The sequence below is a fragment of the Magnolia sinica genome, chromosome 5 (assembly GCF_029962835.1).
Source record: "Magnolia sinica isolate HGM2019 chromosome 5, MsV1, whole genome shotgun sequence".
NCBI lineage: Eukaryota > Viridiplantae > Streptophyta > Magnoliopsida > Magnoliales > Magnoliaceae > Magnolia > Magnolia sinica.
The window spans coordinates 65,172,231-65,186,108 of NC_080577.1; the positions used below are offsets into that span (position 1 = coordinate 65,172,231).

At 39.1% G+C, this 13,878-nt stretch overlaps 1 protein-coding gene across 1 annotated transcript; it reads right to left on the reverse strand.

Moving 5' to 3' along the window:
* Window positions 1–893: 893 nt before the first annotated feature.
* LOC131246098 (ethylene-responsive transcription factor ESR2-like) lies at window positions 894–2,265 on the reverse strand. Its single transcript, XM_058245967.1, has one exon. It carries the CDS (start codon window positions 2,211–2,213, stop codon window positions 1,107–1,109), a length of 1,107 nt encoding a protein of 368 aa, XP_058101950.1. The 5' UTR covers window positions 2,214–2,265; the 3' UTR covers window positions 894–1,106.
* Between the last annotated feature and the right edge of the window lie 11,613 nt (window positions 2,266–13,878).

Here is a 13,878-nt window from a genome sequence, read left to right on the forward strand (position 1 = left end):
ATTCTGGTGGCCATGAAAGTCTTGGATGATTTTTGTTTTTTCCCTTCATCTGGGCTTGTATGGCCAAATCTGTTTGGTGGCCATAAAAGTCTTGGATCAAGCTGATTTTTGTTTTTTCCCTTTATCTGGGCCGGTACAGATTGGATGTCAAATAAACAGTACAGTGGGCCTTAGAAGGATTTTAATGGTGGATATGCAATCACTATTGTTTTCATGTGGTGTGGACTAAATGAGATTTATATTCCTTTAATTTTTGGGATAGAGCCTAAAATAATCTTTAAAAATGTATGAACGGGATGGATGAAACACATACATCATGGTAGGGCCCACAGAGCACCGACCACCAGCCACGGGGCTGGTGGCGGGGAAGTAGCCAACCCGTTTCCTCCGGTTTTCGTCCACTACTGTATGCATTAAAGCGGATTTATGCATGCGTGTGTATGGAGAATTGATTTCAGCAAGCATGAAAAAAGAACCTCGATACACACGCGTGCCACGTGCTCAATTAATAGCCGCAGATTCTCAGATGCATTCACTGTTTTATGCTGCAACCGCCTATCGGAATGGACGTGACGGCGCCATTCAGATGGTTAAGATCATCCGTAGTGATCGAAATGCGTACACAGGCCATGTGCACGCGGCAAGGTAACATTATCACTTTTATGACGGAGTAACAAGAGTCAAAACCAAAATAGTTATCAGTGGAGAAGGAAGAGGAAGAAAAATAAGAGATGAGTGACAAAAGAAAATAAAAATAAATAAAAGACGGATGTCAATGTAATAAAACTAGCAGATGAAAATTCCTTGTGCAGTGCAAAGAGAAAAAGCCAAAGAGAAACGCCAGATCAAAAAAAAAAAAAAAAAAAAAACAAAAACAAAAAAACACCAATAGATAAGTTAACCATGCAACTCGTCCCATATTCCTATTCTATGAAGCAAACTTAACATGATATATGGTTACTTGAAAACGAACGACACCAAAGGAGGAAGTAAAAAAAAAAAAAAAAAAGACTAGTGAGCAGTACTGCACTAGTCCATAATTTCCCCGCGATATAGTACAACTAAAAGGAAAGAAGAAAGGCAGAACAAGAGCGAGCGAGCCCCACTTAAGCGTTACGCAACTTAGCAGCGAAGGAATCGATGAATTCCGAATGGTGAATGATATCCTCCAACATACCTTCACCAACAGCAAAATATCCTGCCTGGCAATCTTGGTAGAGCGCCGCAGCAGCAGATGGCGAGTAGATAGGAGGAAAGTAGTGAGTTTCAGACTCCCCCTCTCTACCCTCTCCCATCAAAGAAGACGCCTCCGATTTCACAGCAGCAGGTTTAGGAAAGAAGCCATGAATGACTTGTTCCAACAGCCCCGAATCAGACGGTTCTAATGGAAAGAAGCCAGTTTCATCTGCGGGTGCCACTTCCCTCTCAATAGGAGGGAGGTCAAAACAAGTAGAAGAAGAGGAAGAAGAATCCAGAAACGACATAGCAGGAGAGTTGTTAATAGCTCCCGCACACATGGAAGGAGAAACGTTCGAGTGAGAAGATGCTGCAGCAGAAGCTGATGCTAAGTAGTAGTGCAAGTTTTCATCGAAGAAACGAGGGACAGGAGGAGAAGATAATGATGACGACGATAAGTTGCCGACGAGAAGCATGTTGAGCGACGACGATCGTGAGCTGTTGTTGTTGTTGCTGCTGCTGCTGCTGCTTCCATTGTTATTGTTGTTGTTGTTGTTGCTTGGCCAGGGAAAATCGACGGGACGGGTACGGAGCTGTTGAGGTTGAAAAGGGGAAGGATGCTTGGAATAGAATAAGTAACTGTTGGGGTTGTTGGGAATGGAAGGGGGAGGGAAGAGAAGATCCGGAGATGGTGTTGGGGAAGGAGGAGAGGTGGGATAGGAGAAATTGGTGCGAGCCTTGGCGCCGCGCATGGCTCGAGCCGCGCAGTCGTAGGCGCAAGCAGCTTCTTCAGCGGTGTCGAAGGTCCCCAGCCAACGCCTCTCCTTAGACTGAGGATCTCTTATCTCCGCCGCGTACCGTCCCCATGGCCTACGACGTACCCCTCTGTATCTCACCATCCCATTCCCTTCCTTGCTGTTACAACAAGACGAAGACGAAGACGACGACGACGACGATCTCTTGCTGATGCTGCTACTGATGCTGCTCATGGCTTCCGAATCGTGGTACTTATTGAGTTGACTCAGTGCTTGATCCATCTTTTCTGTAAAGTCTCCTCCTCTCTTTTTTATTCTCTGTGTTGGTGTGGTGAGCAGATTGGCAGAGAAGGTGAATGGCGGGGGATCGATATTTATAGAGGCAGAGAGAACGAATCTCGTCCGTTGCGCTGTATCAAGTGATATGTTCTTCTCCGAATATAACTCCACGGACCCTCACCATCCATCCAGTAGACCCCACGGTTGAAAAGTGAAAACTGAACCAATCGGTGACGTGCAGCCGCTGGCTTATAGTTGTTGAATGTTGACGGTTACCAAATTCATTTCTTACGGTCCATTAATTTTAAGGCTAGGATTGCCGTAGTCACGTAGGTCCTCATAATTTGTATACGTGGCATACATTAACTTAGATTAACAGACTAAATTATGGAGCTCCCTGTCAATAATTCACTGCCCTAGGATCAGGTTGTTTGAACAATACCAACCACTGATTTTTGGTCACTTAATTGTTGAAATAAGATCTTGGATATTTTTCATTTCTAAGCTTCCATAATAAATGTCCACCAAGATTATAGTCAAATAATCAGATAATTGTAAATTATGGTTCAAAAATACATACAAGCTGGTAGAAAACAATGTGAGCTGATTAATTTGACTTTATTGTATGACACTTGTTCAATTTCTAAGTGATTGTGTACATCTATTGTTCTTGAGAATGGATTAGGGTTTTCTATTGCTACAGCTGGGGCACGTGGTTCAGGGCTTATTTGGTGTGGTATTAAGGGCCCGTTTGGCCGGTCGGATTGGAAGGGCTTGGATGGTATTGGAAGAGATTGAAACTCAAATCCTGGGATTGGCCTGGCGTGCCAAACAGAGTCGGTTATCTGATCCCAATCCCATGTATCTTAAGACAATCCACTGACAACACCATCATTACCTTTAAATCCCATCCAATCCAACCTAATCCTTTCAAATTTGGCTGGGACGTGTTTGGTTCGAGGGTTTGGAAGGGATGAGAAGGTTTAATCCCAGGATTGGCTGGGCACGCCAAACAGATTGGATATAGCAATCCATGGATATAGCAATCCCATGGATCTCCAGACAATCCACTGACAACACCATCATTACCTAGAAATCCATGCCATCCACCCTAATACCATTCAATCCCTCCTAATCCACCCGGCCAAACGGGCCCTAAGAGGAATTTGATGGAATTGTGTGTGTGTGTGTATATATATATATATATATATACCTAAGAGGAATTTGATGGAATTGTGTGTGTGTGTGTATATATATATATATATATATATATATATATATATATATATATATATATAATATACACACACACACATTACCTGGGGTAGTGAATTTCTTGCCAAATCCAAGGTTTTAATTTTGTTCTAAGCTGTATGTGGATCCAAACAAGAAAGTAGATGTAGCACCTGGTCCGAGGTTTAACCTTATTTGGACAGAACAAGAACTAGAGAATAATATATTATAACAACATACACTGATACGCTGTTTGGACACTCTATGTGGTAAGGGGAATTAAGGTGATTTATGCCTGGTCTACGTATTCAAAATCATGAACACTGGCTGGTTTCCCATTCTCGCTTTGTGTCCAGCTGAGATATTCAGTCAACGTCCTCACATGACTCTCCCTAATGTTTATATGGACATCGCGACTTGGTTGTGACCCGGGAAACAACGATGTGGATGAAGGCCTGACTGTCGGGCCCACCTCGATGTATCTAGTATATCCATGCCGTTCTTCTCACATCTGTCTACTGTTTTGTGGCTCACATGAGCTTTGTATCTGGTTTATTTTTTTCTTACCATGTCCTACAATAAGCTGCCAAAACACATGGATGGCATGGATATATAATGCATACATTAAGTTGGGCCCGTTGGTTAGGGACTCACCCACACCTCCTCTTCAACCGGATGACCGTTAAACAGTTGCTAAAACTTGGGATGTTGGTGTCATATTTTACTTTAATGGTTGTATCGTTGAATCAATACCGAGAAACAAGTATCATGCTGTGGACGCTGGAGGAGTGTGCAATTCCTTGCAGATATGGGATATATATTCTCTTCCATTCATTGGTTGCCTTGCTCGAGGGATTTTGTAATAAAGGTAATAAATATGATATTTGATGAGAGTCACCACTAATCAATTATTACGATTCTAATGTATTAGAGCCCATAGAAATATTTAAATTGAGAACACGAAGATTCATAACACTAAGATGCCTCGTGAGTTTATGTTCCAAAGATTCCAACTAAGGGACTGCGGTTATAGAGAGGGAAGGTGTTCGACACCCACTTTGCTCGTACAGATGTACAGTCTTTAATTACTTCACAAGATCTGACTAATTTATACAGAATACGGATAGTTCTTGTGTACTATAAATGTAATGCGATGCAAAAAATGTAATGCGATGTTATAGTCGAGGTGTTTGGTTAATTCAAATTTCTGATGGGCACAAAATTAGAGTTGTACACGAGTTGAACCAAGTTGAGCTTGGCTCAGCTCATCTCGACTTGGCCAGCAAGTTACCCCAGCTCGAACTCGGCTCAGTCCTCGAGCTTGGATTGGCAGCTCGGCTCAGTTTGGCTCGGTCAACAGCTCAAGCTAGTTCGAGCCGAGTTCGAGTTCGAGTTCGAGATATTGAGTTTGATTCTATTTTGAATTCGATTTTAAATTTGAGTTTAAAGTTAAACAAAATAATAAAATATATAAAATGCCTAAATTACAATTATAATCCATCATAATTACATTGTTCACAAATTACAATTAATAACTTTCAGAAGAGGAGTGCCTTCCTGCTCCTAGCACATAATTATAAGCTCTTGCATCATCGTCCGATCCATCTGAAATACTATCTAATCTTTCATATACATATTGGTTCACCTCTTTTGAGTCAGAAGGTGAAGAGATGTTTTATTTGTGCTCTTTTATAGTTTGAAATAAAAATTTCAAACTTTTTTTATGTGAAGATTTGTACGTGGTACCCAACGCCTTATAAAATTCACCAAGATGGGCGAGGAACTTGAATTTGTTACTCTTCTTCCTTTTGTTGCTAATGCTGGATCCTACTTCAACATTATATTGTCTTTGAGGATATTGCTGATGTTTAGAAACATCTTTCATACTACGGTTTAAGGCGAGTTGGAGTTGTTCTTCCTCCAAAGCTTTTAATTTGGCTTCCTCATCTGCATCTTCCATATAAGTAATCTGTGTACTAGATCCAAAAGGTTTGGATAAAGTGGAAGGTTTCCTATTCGAATATAAAAGGGCTTGAAAAAGAATTTGAACATCCTTTGGGACATTAGGGCATGATTTTGCTACACTTCCTTGACATGACAAGTGTAACTAAAGCAGATTAGTTTTGTTCACAAACTTTGTCCCACACAAACCACACAATCTTTGTTCTTTCAGACTTTGGTTGCAATTCAACTAAGGAAGCATAGTCTCAAATGTTGGTTGATGGGTTGGATGATGACATATTTAGACTCATTTTTTCATTAAAAAAATTAGAATGTTGAATATTTATTAGAGTTGTATAAGAAAATTAGAATGTTGACGATTTATAAAGATAAAAAGAAACTATAAAAAAATAATTTGAACTTGATATAAGAACAAAATAAAAGCAATATGTATATATAAAAATCAAAAGCAAATAAACAATAATGTTTAGATAAATGTTACAGACTCACATTGCATCATTTTCAAGTTTCAAGTTAAGTAATATTATATAGCATTTAAGTTTCAACAAAAAATAAAATAATTGAACTGCCTTCATGTAGTTGTTGTTGCAGGTAGAGTCTCATCATGAATCTTGATCTCTTCCTCATCCTCATCTTACATATTATCTCCTCCCCACATTGGATGCAACCAATCTTTTGTACAATTTGATGCTTCAACTGTTTTTTATGAAAATGAGCTTTGATGCTTGCTCACAACCCTACTCTCATGTTAAAAAGCGGATTCTGATACCATTGTTGAAATTGATATTGATAATATGTCATATGCCATCACAGATAATGTACGGTATTTTGATTCATTGACCCTCGTCTTCCTTCATTCCAAAACATCAAAGTCGAATCGCTTTACGATTGGTTCTTTTAGATACAATTCTAGCTCTGATTCCTTAGTTTGAACTTTTATTTCTTCTAATGCCTAAGTAAGACATGTATTCATTTAGCACATCGTCATTAGTTATATAAACATTTATATGTCTAGTTTCCTTAACACTTGTTGTCATGCCCCAAACCCAGGGACGGACAACTTCCGTGATGCCCCGAATCTGGCACTCGACTTCCATTCACCAAGTCCCGAGTTCGGCGCACCACAAGGAAGATTTTTTTTTTTTACTGAATTTTTTTATATACATAGTAATACCTGAGCATGAAGATCCATGATCAAATACCAAGCAACACTCTCCATTATAAATCCTGATGGTTACAAGTACCATGCTTTCCAAGGGTACACGACATCAACATTGCCAAATCAAAAAAAAAAAAAAAATAGATACAGCGCATTGAGAAAGCTAAGTCTTCCAAGCTACTCCTGCCCTGAAAAAAAATGGAAAATAGGAATCTTAGACAAAAAGCCTAGTGAGTACACACGTGTGTGCAATGTGTCTTACATGCAAGCAAGCTAAATATGCCACGAGGAAATTATATATGTGAAAGGTATGTAGTACGTAAGGTATGATATCAATGTTAATGCAATGCATATACATCATAGTAATACTCCGAGTTAACGCTACCAGCATCACCAAGTCATGTTTTCATTTCTCCTATATCACGGCCATAACCGTATTACACACATCCGTAATCACATTATCATCATCATATTGTCATGCCATAATTATACATTATCATAGTGCACAATACAGATCAGTTATGTAAATGAAGAGTCATGAAGAGTCAAATATCATATGCCGAGGATGCAATATACAATTCTTGATGAGTTCACGAATACTGTCAGCCATATCTAAATGCAAAAGCATAGTAACTAAAAATGCCGTATGCTGTGGATGTAATGCAATATACAGTGCGAATGGAATGACTATGCTGGAGTGTGAAGTCGAGATGATAGTACGTAGTATCGCAGGCTATGGGGTCCATCACAAGGGACTTCTATTCAAACTAGTCTCATACCTAATTTGGATAGTCAAACTTAATGTGGTAAACTTCTGATCTCAGGTTAGTCGCGCGCCCCAACCGAAATTCTGGCCATTGCAAAGGTACACGTAACACATAGTTGCGCACCATCAGCCCAAGTGGATAGTGAATGAATGAATGAATGAGTATGCCACTCCTGATTAATAAGTCCACATATCATTACAGTTCCTCTCTAGGATCATCATCAGGGTTTAGTACACTCCAAATGACACTGTCTCTCTCCCAGCAGCACAGTCCAAGTGAGCGTAAGAAACATCACTATCCGCTTGGCCAATAGTCTGTCAATACCTATCCGGCACGTCGATAGCGGACCCATTTACGAGTTGGTCAAACTCAGCCAAGTAATGCCCCCTACCCTCGGGCGGGTAATGCCACACCCCCTCCCAACCGACCACGACACAGTGGGAGACGCGACCTCCTGGTATTCGGCACTCGGGCACTCATGTATCCACTCGGTCTCGAAATTGGGGCATCTCTTGGCCTCGGAGGTTTAGGAATTTTCACCCAGGGACATCTATGGCGCCGGTATGCTAGAACCAAACATTTTTGGTATCCCATCTAGCTATCCACGATATGCCTGTGGAGGCTACGGCCCTGATGTCGCTAGGGCATACAATGCAAGATGCATGAGTCACACAATACAGTCATGCATCAATCCTGCGCATACCATGCACTCATGTGAGATAAACTCCGCCTATCAGGGAGTCTCATAATAATCTGCCCAACAATATATGCAATGGTCAACCACATCTCATAAAAAACATGTGGATGATGCATATGGGCATGTATGATGATGCTATGTTGTCACATACTCATAATCAGTATCAATAACCGGCCTCAACAATCGGCTTCGACAATGTGGACATTTAACCAACATTTCCCCCAAGGAATGACCCACATAAACATCAATACATACATCATGGTGAAATCACACCTCACATCGGTCCTTAAATACATCGCTTTGGGTCTCACACAAGGGTCGCACATTCATCGCATTGGGCCTCACTCATGGGCCGCATATACATCACATTGGGCCGTATCGTATGTGCACTACACATCGCAATGAGCCTCGACTCATGGGCCATGAATACACCACATCAGGCTTCACGACCCATGGGCTTCAAATACACAAAGGTGAGCCCTACACATGGGCCTCAAATACATAACAATGAGCCTCATCATATGGGCCGGAAATATATCTCAATGGGCCTTGCCCATAGGCCATGAATACATGGCTACACCAATTATGATAAGTCTTATACTACAACTACAACCACTGCATACGTCGCATAGTTAATGGCTCATATTTGGTGCTGCATAGTTAAGGGCCAAGAGCCACATTTCATCGTACCATTTACGGTTTAGAGATCGCAGTGTATAGAATCCAGGACCTTGATAGCATTAGCTTAGGTAACATAACCCTACATCACATTCGGTTTAGTGTACAACTTAGTTATATGTGATTCAAGTGGTGGTATCTATATCGATAAGCACAAACCTACATTGTTGAATGGTCATTAATGCCACTTGATTTCATACGGTTAGGTGGCCTTGTACGTATTTCACATTCATACAATTAGATGACTTCGTATCTACATATACTCCACCATTGCCTATGATTAGGTGGCTATATATACATCAAATGCCTACATGATTAATGGACCAAACAGGTATATTACACCCTCACACCACTAGAGTCTACATATTTATTATAATTAAACATGTTTAAGGGTTTAAACACAAGTCACATGATCTTATTACTTAGGGTCGTACTCTAACCAAAGTGCCAAGTGATCAAGGGTTGTCCACGATCAGCCCATTTAAGGGATTAATCATCATTACTTTAAAAATTATAATACTAGTTCGTCATATGTTTAACACATGGAGATTAAAAACTCTTGTTGAAGAGGCCTAATGGTTGGCCCAAGGCTACCATTGATGGGCCCACATGGCATTCACTTAAAATGGGCCTTAACATTCTTGGACCCACAAATAAATAGAATTTACAATGAGTTCTATATGGTGGAGCTCATGGGGCTTTCCCATGAGGTTAAGTCGTATGTGACCCATTTAAGACTTAGGTCTACTTTGATTTTAGTACAAATCCTAAAATGATATGAGGAAGTGGATGGTCCACATGGATTAAATAGATACACCATGGTGGCCTTAGGTTAGATTCAATAGTTAAGTCCTTATTCTCACAGCCTTGTATTGTATGGTCCAATTCAGGTTGGATTGACTGATCTTTGCGACAATGCCCTAAGGGGACCCAGTACATGGGCTAGATGGGTTGAATATCTAATACATTATCAGGATGACCCATAATAAATTTTTTTGGTAATGAGAGTTCAATTTACATTATTTCATAATGTACGACTATATAATCATTAGATGGGCCTGAATCTTGGTAACATACCGTCAAAGGGATTGATAAACTAGATAAACGATGAGGATCTTGAATATAAATCATGTCATAACCATGGTGGATTAAGTGACATAACACCTATATCAAAGTGGGCCATACCACACACAAGTTGAGACGGTTACCCTCTCTTAAATATTCATAATTATTTGTTGGGCCCACAGAGGTGTGGTTCATAAATCCAGCCCATCATTATGTGTGTTCCACTTGGTTAAAGGTTCAGACCAAGTTTCAGATACATCTAACTTTCAGGTGGACTTAACACATGATTTTACATACTCGAGCTTCGAGTTCTACGAATGGTTCAAGGAGATCAAAGTTACATAGGTCCTACAGTGATGTATTTATTATACCTACACCGTTCATCTATTTTTAGAGATCATTTTAGAAAATTATCCAAAAATGAATCATAACCAAAGATTATCTGGACCTTCCCTCAATTAGCGGTGAGGATAATGATTTCATTGTTAAACCATTCATAGGGCCCACCATAATGTTTATTTTCCATTCAATCTAATCATAAGGTCACAAAGACCTGAATTAAGGGGAAATACAAATTTCATATTGGTCCAAAACTTTTGACCCAAAAAGGGTCCCAATGGTAGAGGTTTAATCCGTGCTGTTTTTGTAGTGTGCCCACTTGATAGTTAGATCTATCTTATTTTTCTTCTCAAACCTTAAGACAAGCTCACCACATGGATGGATGGTTTAGATACAACATATACCACATGATTAGACCCATGAAAATTGCTGATTTATTTAGCTTCATAAATTTATTTTTATTTTTATTTTTTTGATGGTGTGGGTCACCTGAGTTTCGTGTATGGCTGAAATTTGGGGGTGGTCCATTTTTAAACGGGACCCATCAAATTTATGGGACTGATGTTCGACACACATCATAATGGGCCCTGTGGTGGGTCTCACCTCTTTCTAGCGTCAGCAGAGACGCTGCTTGCTGTAGCGTTAGACGTTGGCAGCAACAACATCAGTGCTGTTTTGCTTATTTATTTATTTATTTATTTTTGTTTTTCACATATGGGGCCCACAACAGGACGATCCAGTCCATCTGTTGTGTGTGTCCCACATGGTGGAGGGTTCAGTCCAAGTTTCAGATGCATAAAAATTTCAATTGGGCCCCAACAAGTACTTTTATATGTTTTAGCATGTCTTCACATGATTTTCGATGGTGTGGCCTACTAGAGAACTGGATTGGCTTCATTTTTCGGCTCAACGCCTAAAAGGATCTGAAAAATTGAATGGACGGCATGGATTTAATACATACATCATGGGTGGGGCCCGTTGTGGACCCACACCTCTTCCCTTCTTTTTCTTTCAAATGACGGCAAGCGTCTGGACGCCTACCTTTTTTTTTTTCCTATGGTGTGTATCCACGTGTGCATGTGTGAGTGTGTGGCTAACCAAATTGCCATACTTGAACAGTTTGGATGGCTACAAAATTTTGGTGGGGCCCACTATCAATGGGTCCCACATAAAGCCTATAATAAATTATTTATTATTATTATTATTATTTTTCCATGCATCCATACCATTAATCACATCATTATCATCATATCATCACAAGTATTAATTTTTATTTTTATTTTTATATGTACTCTCTTATGTATCCACACCATTGATCACATCATTATCCTCAAATCATTTCCACTACTAATCATACAAATAATTAAAAAAAACAAACAAACCAAGAGTGAGTGGGTGTACTCACCTTGATAAATTAGATGGATGGTTGAGATAGATGGAAGGGATGGGATTGATGGAGTTGATGGCCCACCAAGATCACTCCTCTCTCTCTCTCTCTCTCTCTCTCTCTCTTTTATGGAAAAATGGTGAAATGCTAAGGGATGGAGGGCTATTTATAAAGAAATAGATAAAATTTTAGTTAAGTTAAGCTAATGTGATTAATATTAGCTTAGGTTAGGATTATGGTACTTAATTCATGCTTTATAATTAATAGTAGATTAAAGGAGCATGAGATGGCATGGTGTGGTGATGTCATGCATAGTGTATGGCATGCAGAAAGGTTGACTTTTCATGCACATAAGAGAGAAGAGGTATGGGTATGTGACATCACACACATAGGTAAAGATTCTCTCACCCATGTGTGGCATGTACATGTGTGGAATGAAATACATGGTGCCATGCACACATGATACACTTATTATTCTTCACAGCATATCTCACAAATGGAGTATCATACCGATGCAAGGGTGGTACCTCCACGATCGCGGTGATGGCCCAGTTGATATGAGATAGGTTTCGAGGTCTTGGGGTTCCGGTCAATTGGGTGTGTACTATGAACTGCCAATCTAGGTCTAGCTAAGGGCATCGATCATCATGCATATATGCATGGAAAATAGTACCGAATGGACCACGTGTTATACTTGTTGTAGGTAAAGTAGTAGCATACGAATTTGACAAATCTTCGAGTGCTTGATGAACCTTGGAGGTCTTCGTTAATGCTCTTTTAACAGAATAAATCTTCATAAAAATAAACTTGATTAAGCCCATATTATAACAAAGATCAAGAATAATTGCTAAGGTCATCAACAAATAACATTCATCCCAGTATTTTTCTGACTTTATCTGCATACCATTTGTCATCTATCATATAAGTTTGGATCTACACTAGAATTTTTTGTAGAGCATCATTAATCTTCTAAAGAAACGGAAGAAACAGATTCACGGTCGGATACTTTTTTTTAGAAAAAATCTTCATGCAGTTATAAAAACTTTGAGAAAGTTGTGAACTTGTTTTGCTTTGGTCTAATCATCTGAACTCGGCAACAAAGAATATGTTATGTCACACACCGCATATTCAGAAAATGCAAGCTCTGATTGCATTGTCGTATCTAACATTTTATAAGTCGATTTCCAACGTTTAAATACATCTAATTTCAATATTTTTTTTAGATGACACATTCAAACCTTAGATGATGTCAATCCATGCACTCAGTCTTGATGGCGACCCCCTTATATAATTTACACTTTTTCTTATTGTCTCTATAGTGTCGTCAATTATTTTTAGTCATTCTTATACAATTAAGTTTAGAATATGGGCACAACATCTGACTTAAAATAATTTTTCTAAAAAAATAAATTTCCGGTTGCCCTGAACTGGTTACGTAAACATGAAATTACACTGTCATTTGCTAAAGCATTGTTTAAAGTTATTGCTGAAATTTTCTTTTCAATGTCTTAGTCTTGTAAACAACTATAGATGCAATCTGAAATAAATAAACTAATATGAGGAGGAGGAAGGTGGCGGAAGTTCAAAATTCTCTTACAGAGTTTTCAATTTTTATCTACATAGTGTGCTGTTAATGAAATGTATCATTTTCTTTGATTGGACGTCGTCCATAATTCAAACATCAAACTTATTCTGGATACTAAAGCCAAATTTTTTTTCAGTTTCATCTTCTTATTCATGTACATCTTCATTCACTCTCTCTGCACAGTGACACAGGAGACCTCAGCTCGAGGGTTATGGTATTGCCAGAAAGAGTTAAACATTTTACTTTTTATCATTTTGAAAGATTTTTCTTCGAGAACACTAATCTAATATACCACTCTTTTAACTTTTCTTTCTCAAACTTATGAGTGAAAACTAAGCCTTATGATTCGTCCCCTTTTGATTTAGTAAATGACAACAACTATTGGCCTGGAGGTGAGAGTTTTGGTCTCTTAGAATAGTTTTACTTATATCTGTTTAAATGTGTTGTTGATCTTCTTGGATTCTTACTGTATAGTGACTTGTAATGAATACACTTAATCTTCAACACACCATTAACCATGACTTTGTCAAAGTCATCCCACACTGCTAATCTTTTCTTCCCTCTATCTACAGTTGAAGATGTGTCTCCCTCTATAAGAAGAGGAGATGTGGCTGACGCACCCACACTGGAGGTATTTGGGGCTTCCTCTTCATTAGTCATCTATAAAACAAAGTTATTAATATGTTATAATCTTAACCACACCACTTTATAGAATTGCAGGATATATTGCTTACTTATACCTAGATGAGCATACTTGCCTAACTGTCTAAATTAGTCACATATTCAAGGTTGGATA

What these genes read in the sequence shown, in the direction of transcription:
- LOC131246098 (XM_058245967.1), bottom strand. Translation starts at nt 2,213, where the DNA reads ATGGATCAAGCACTGAGTCAACTCAATAAGTACCACGATTCGGAAGCC.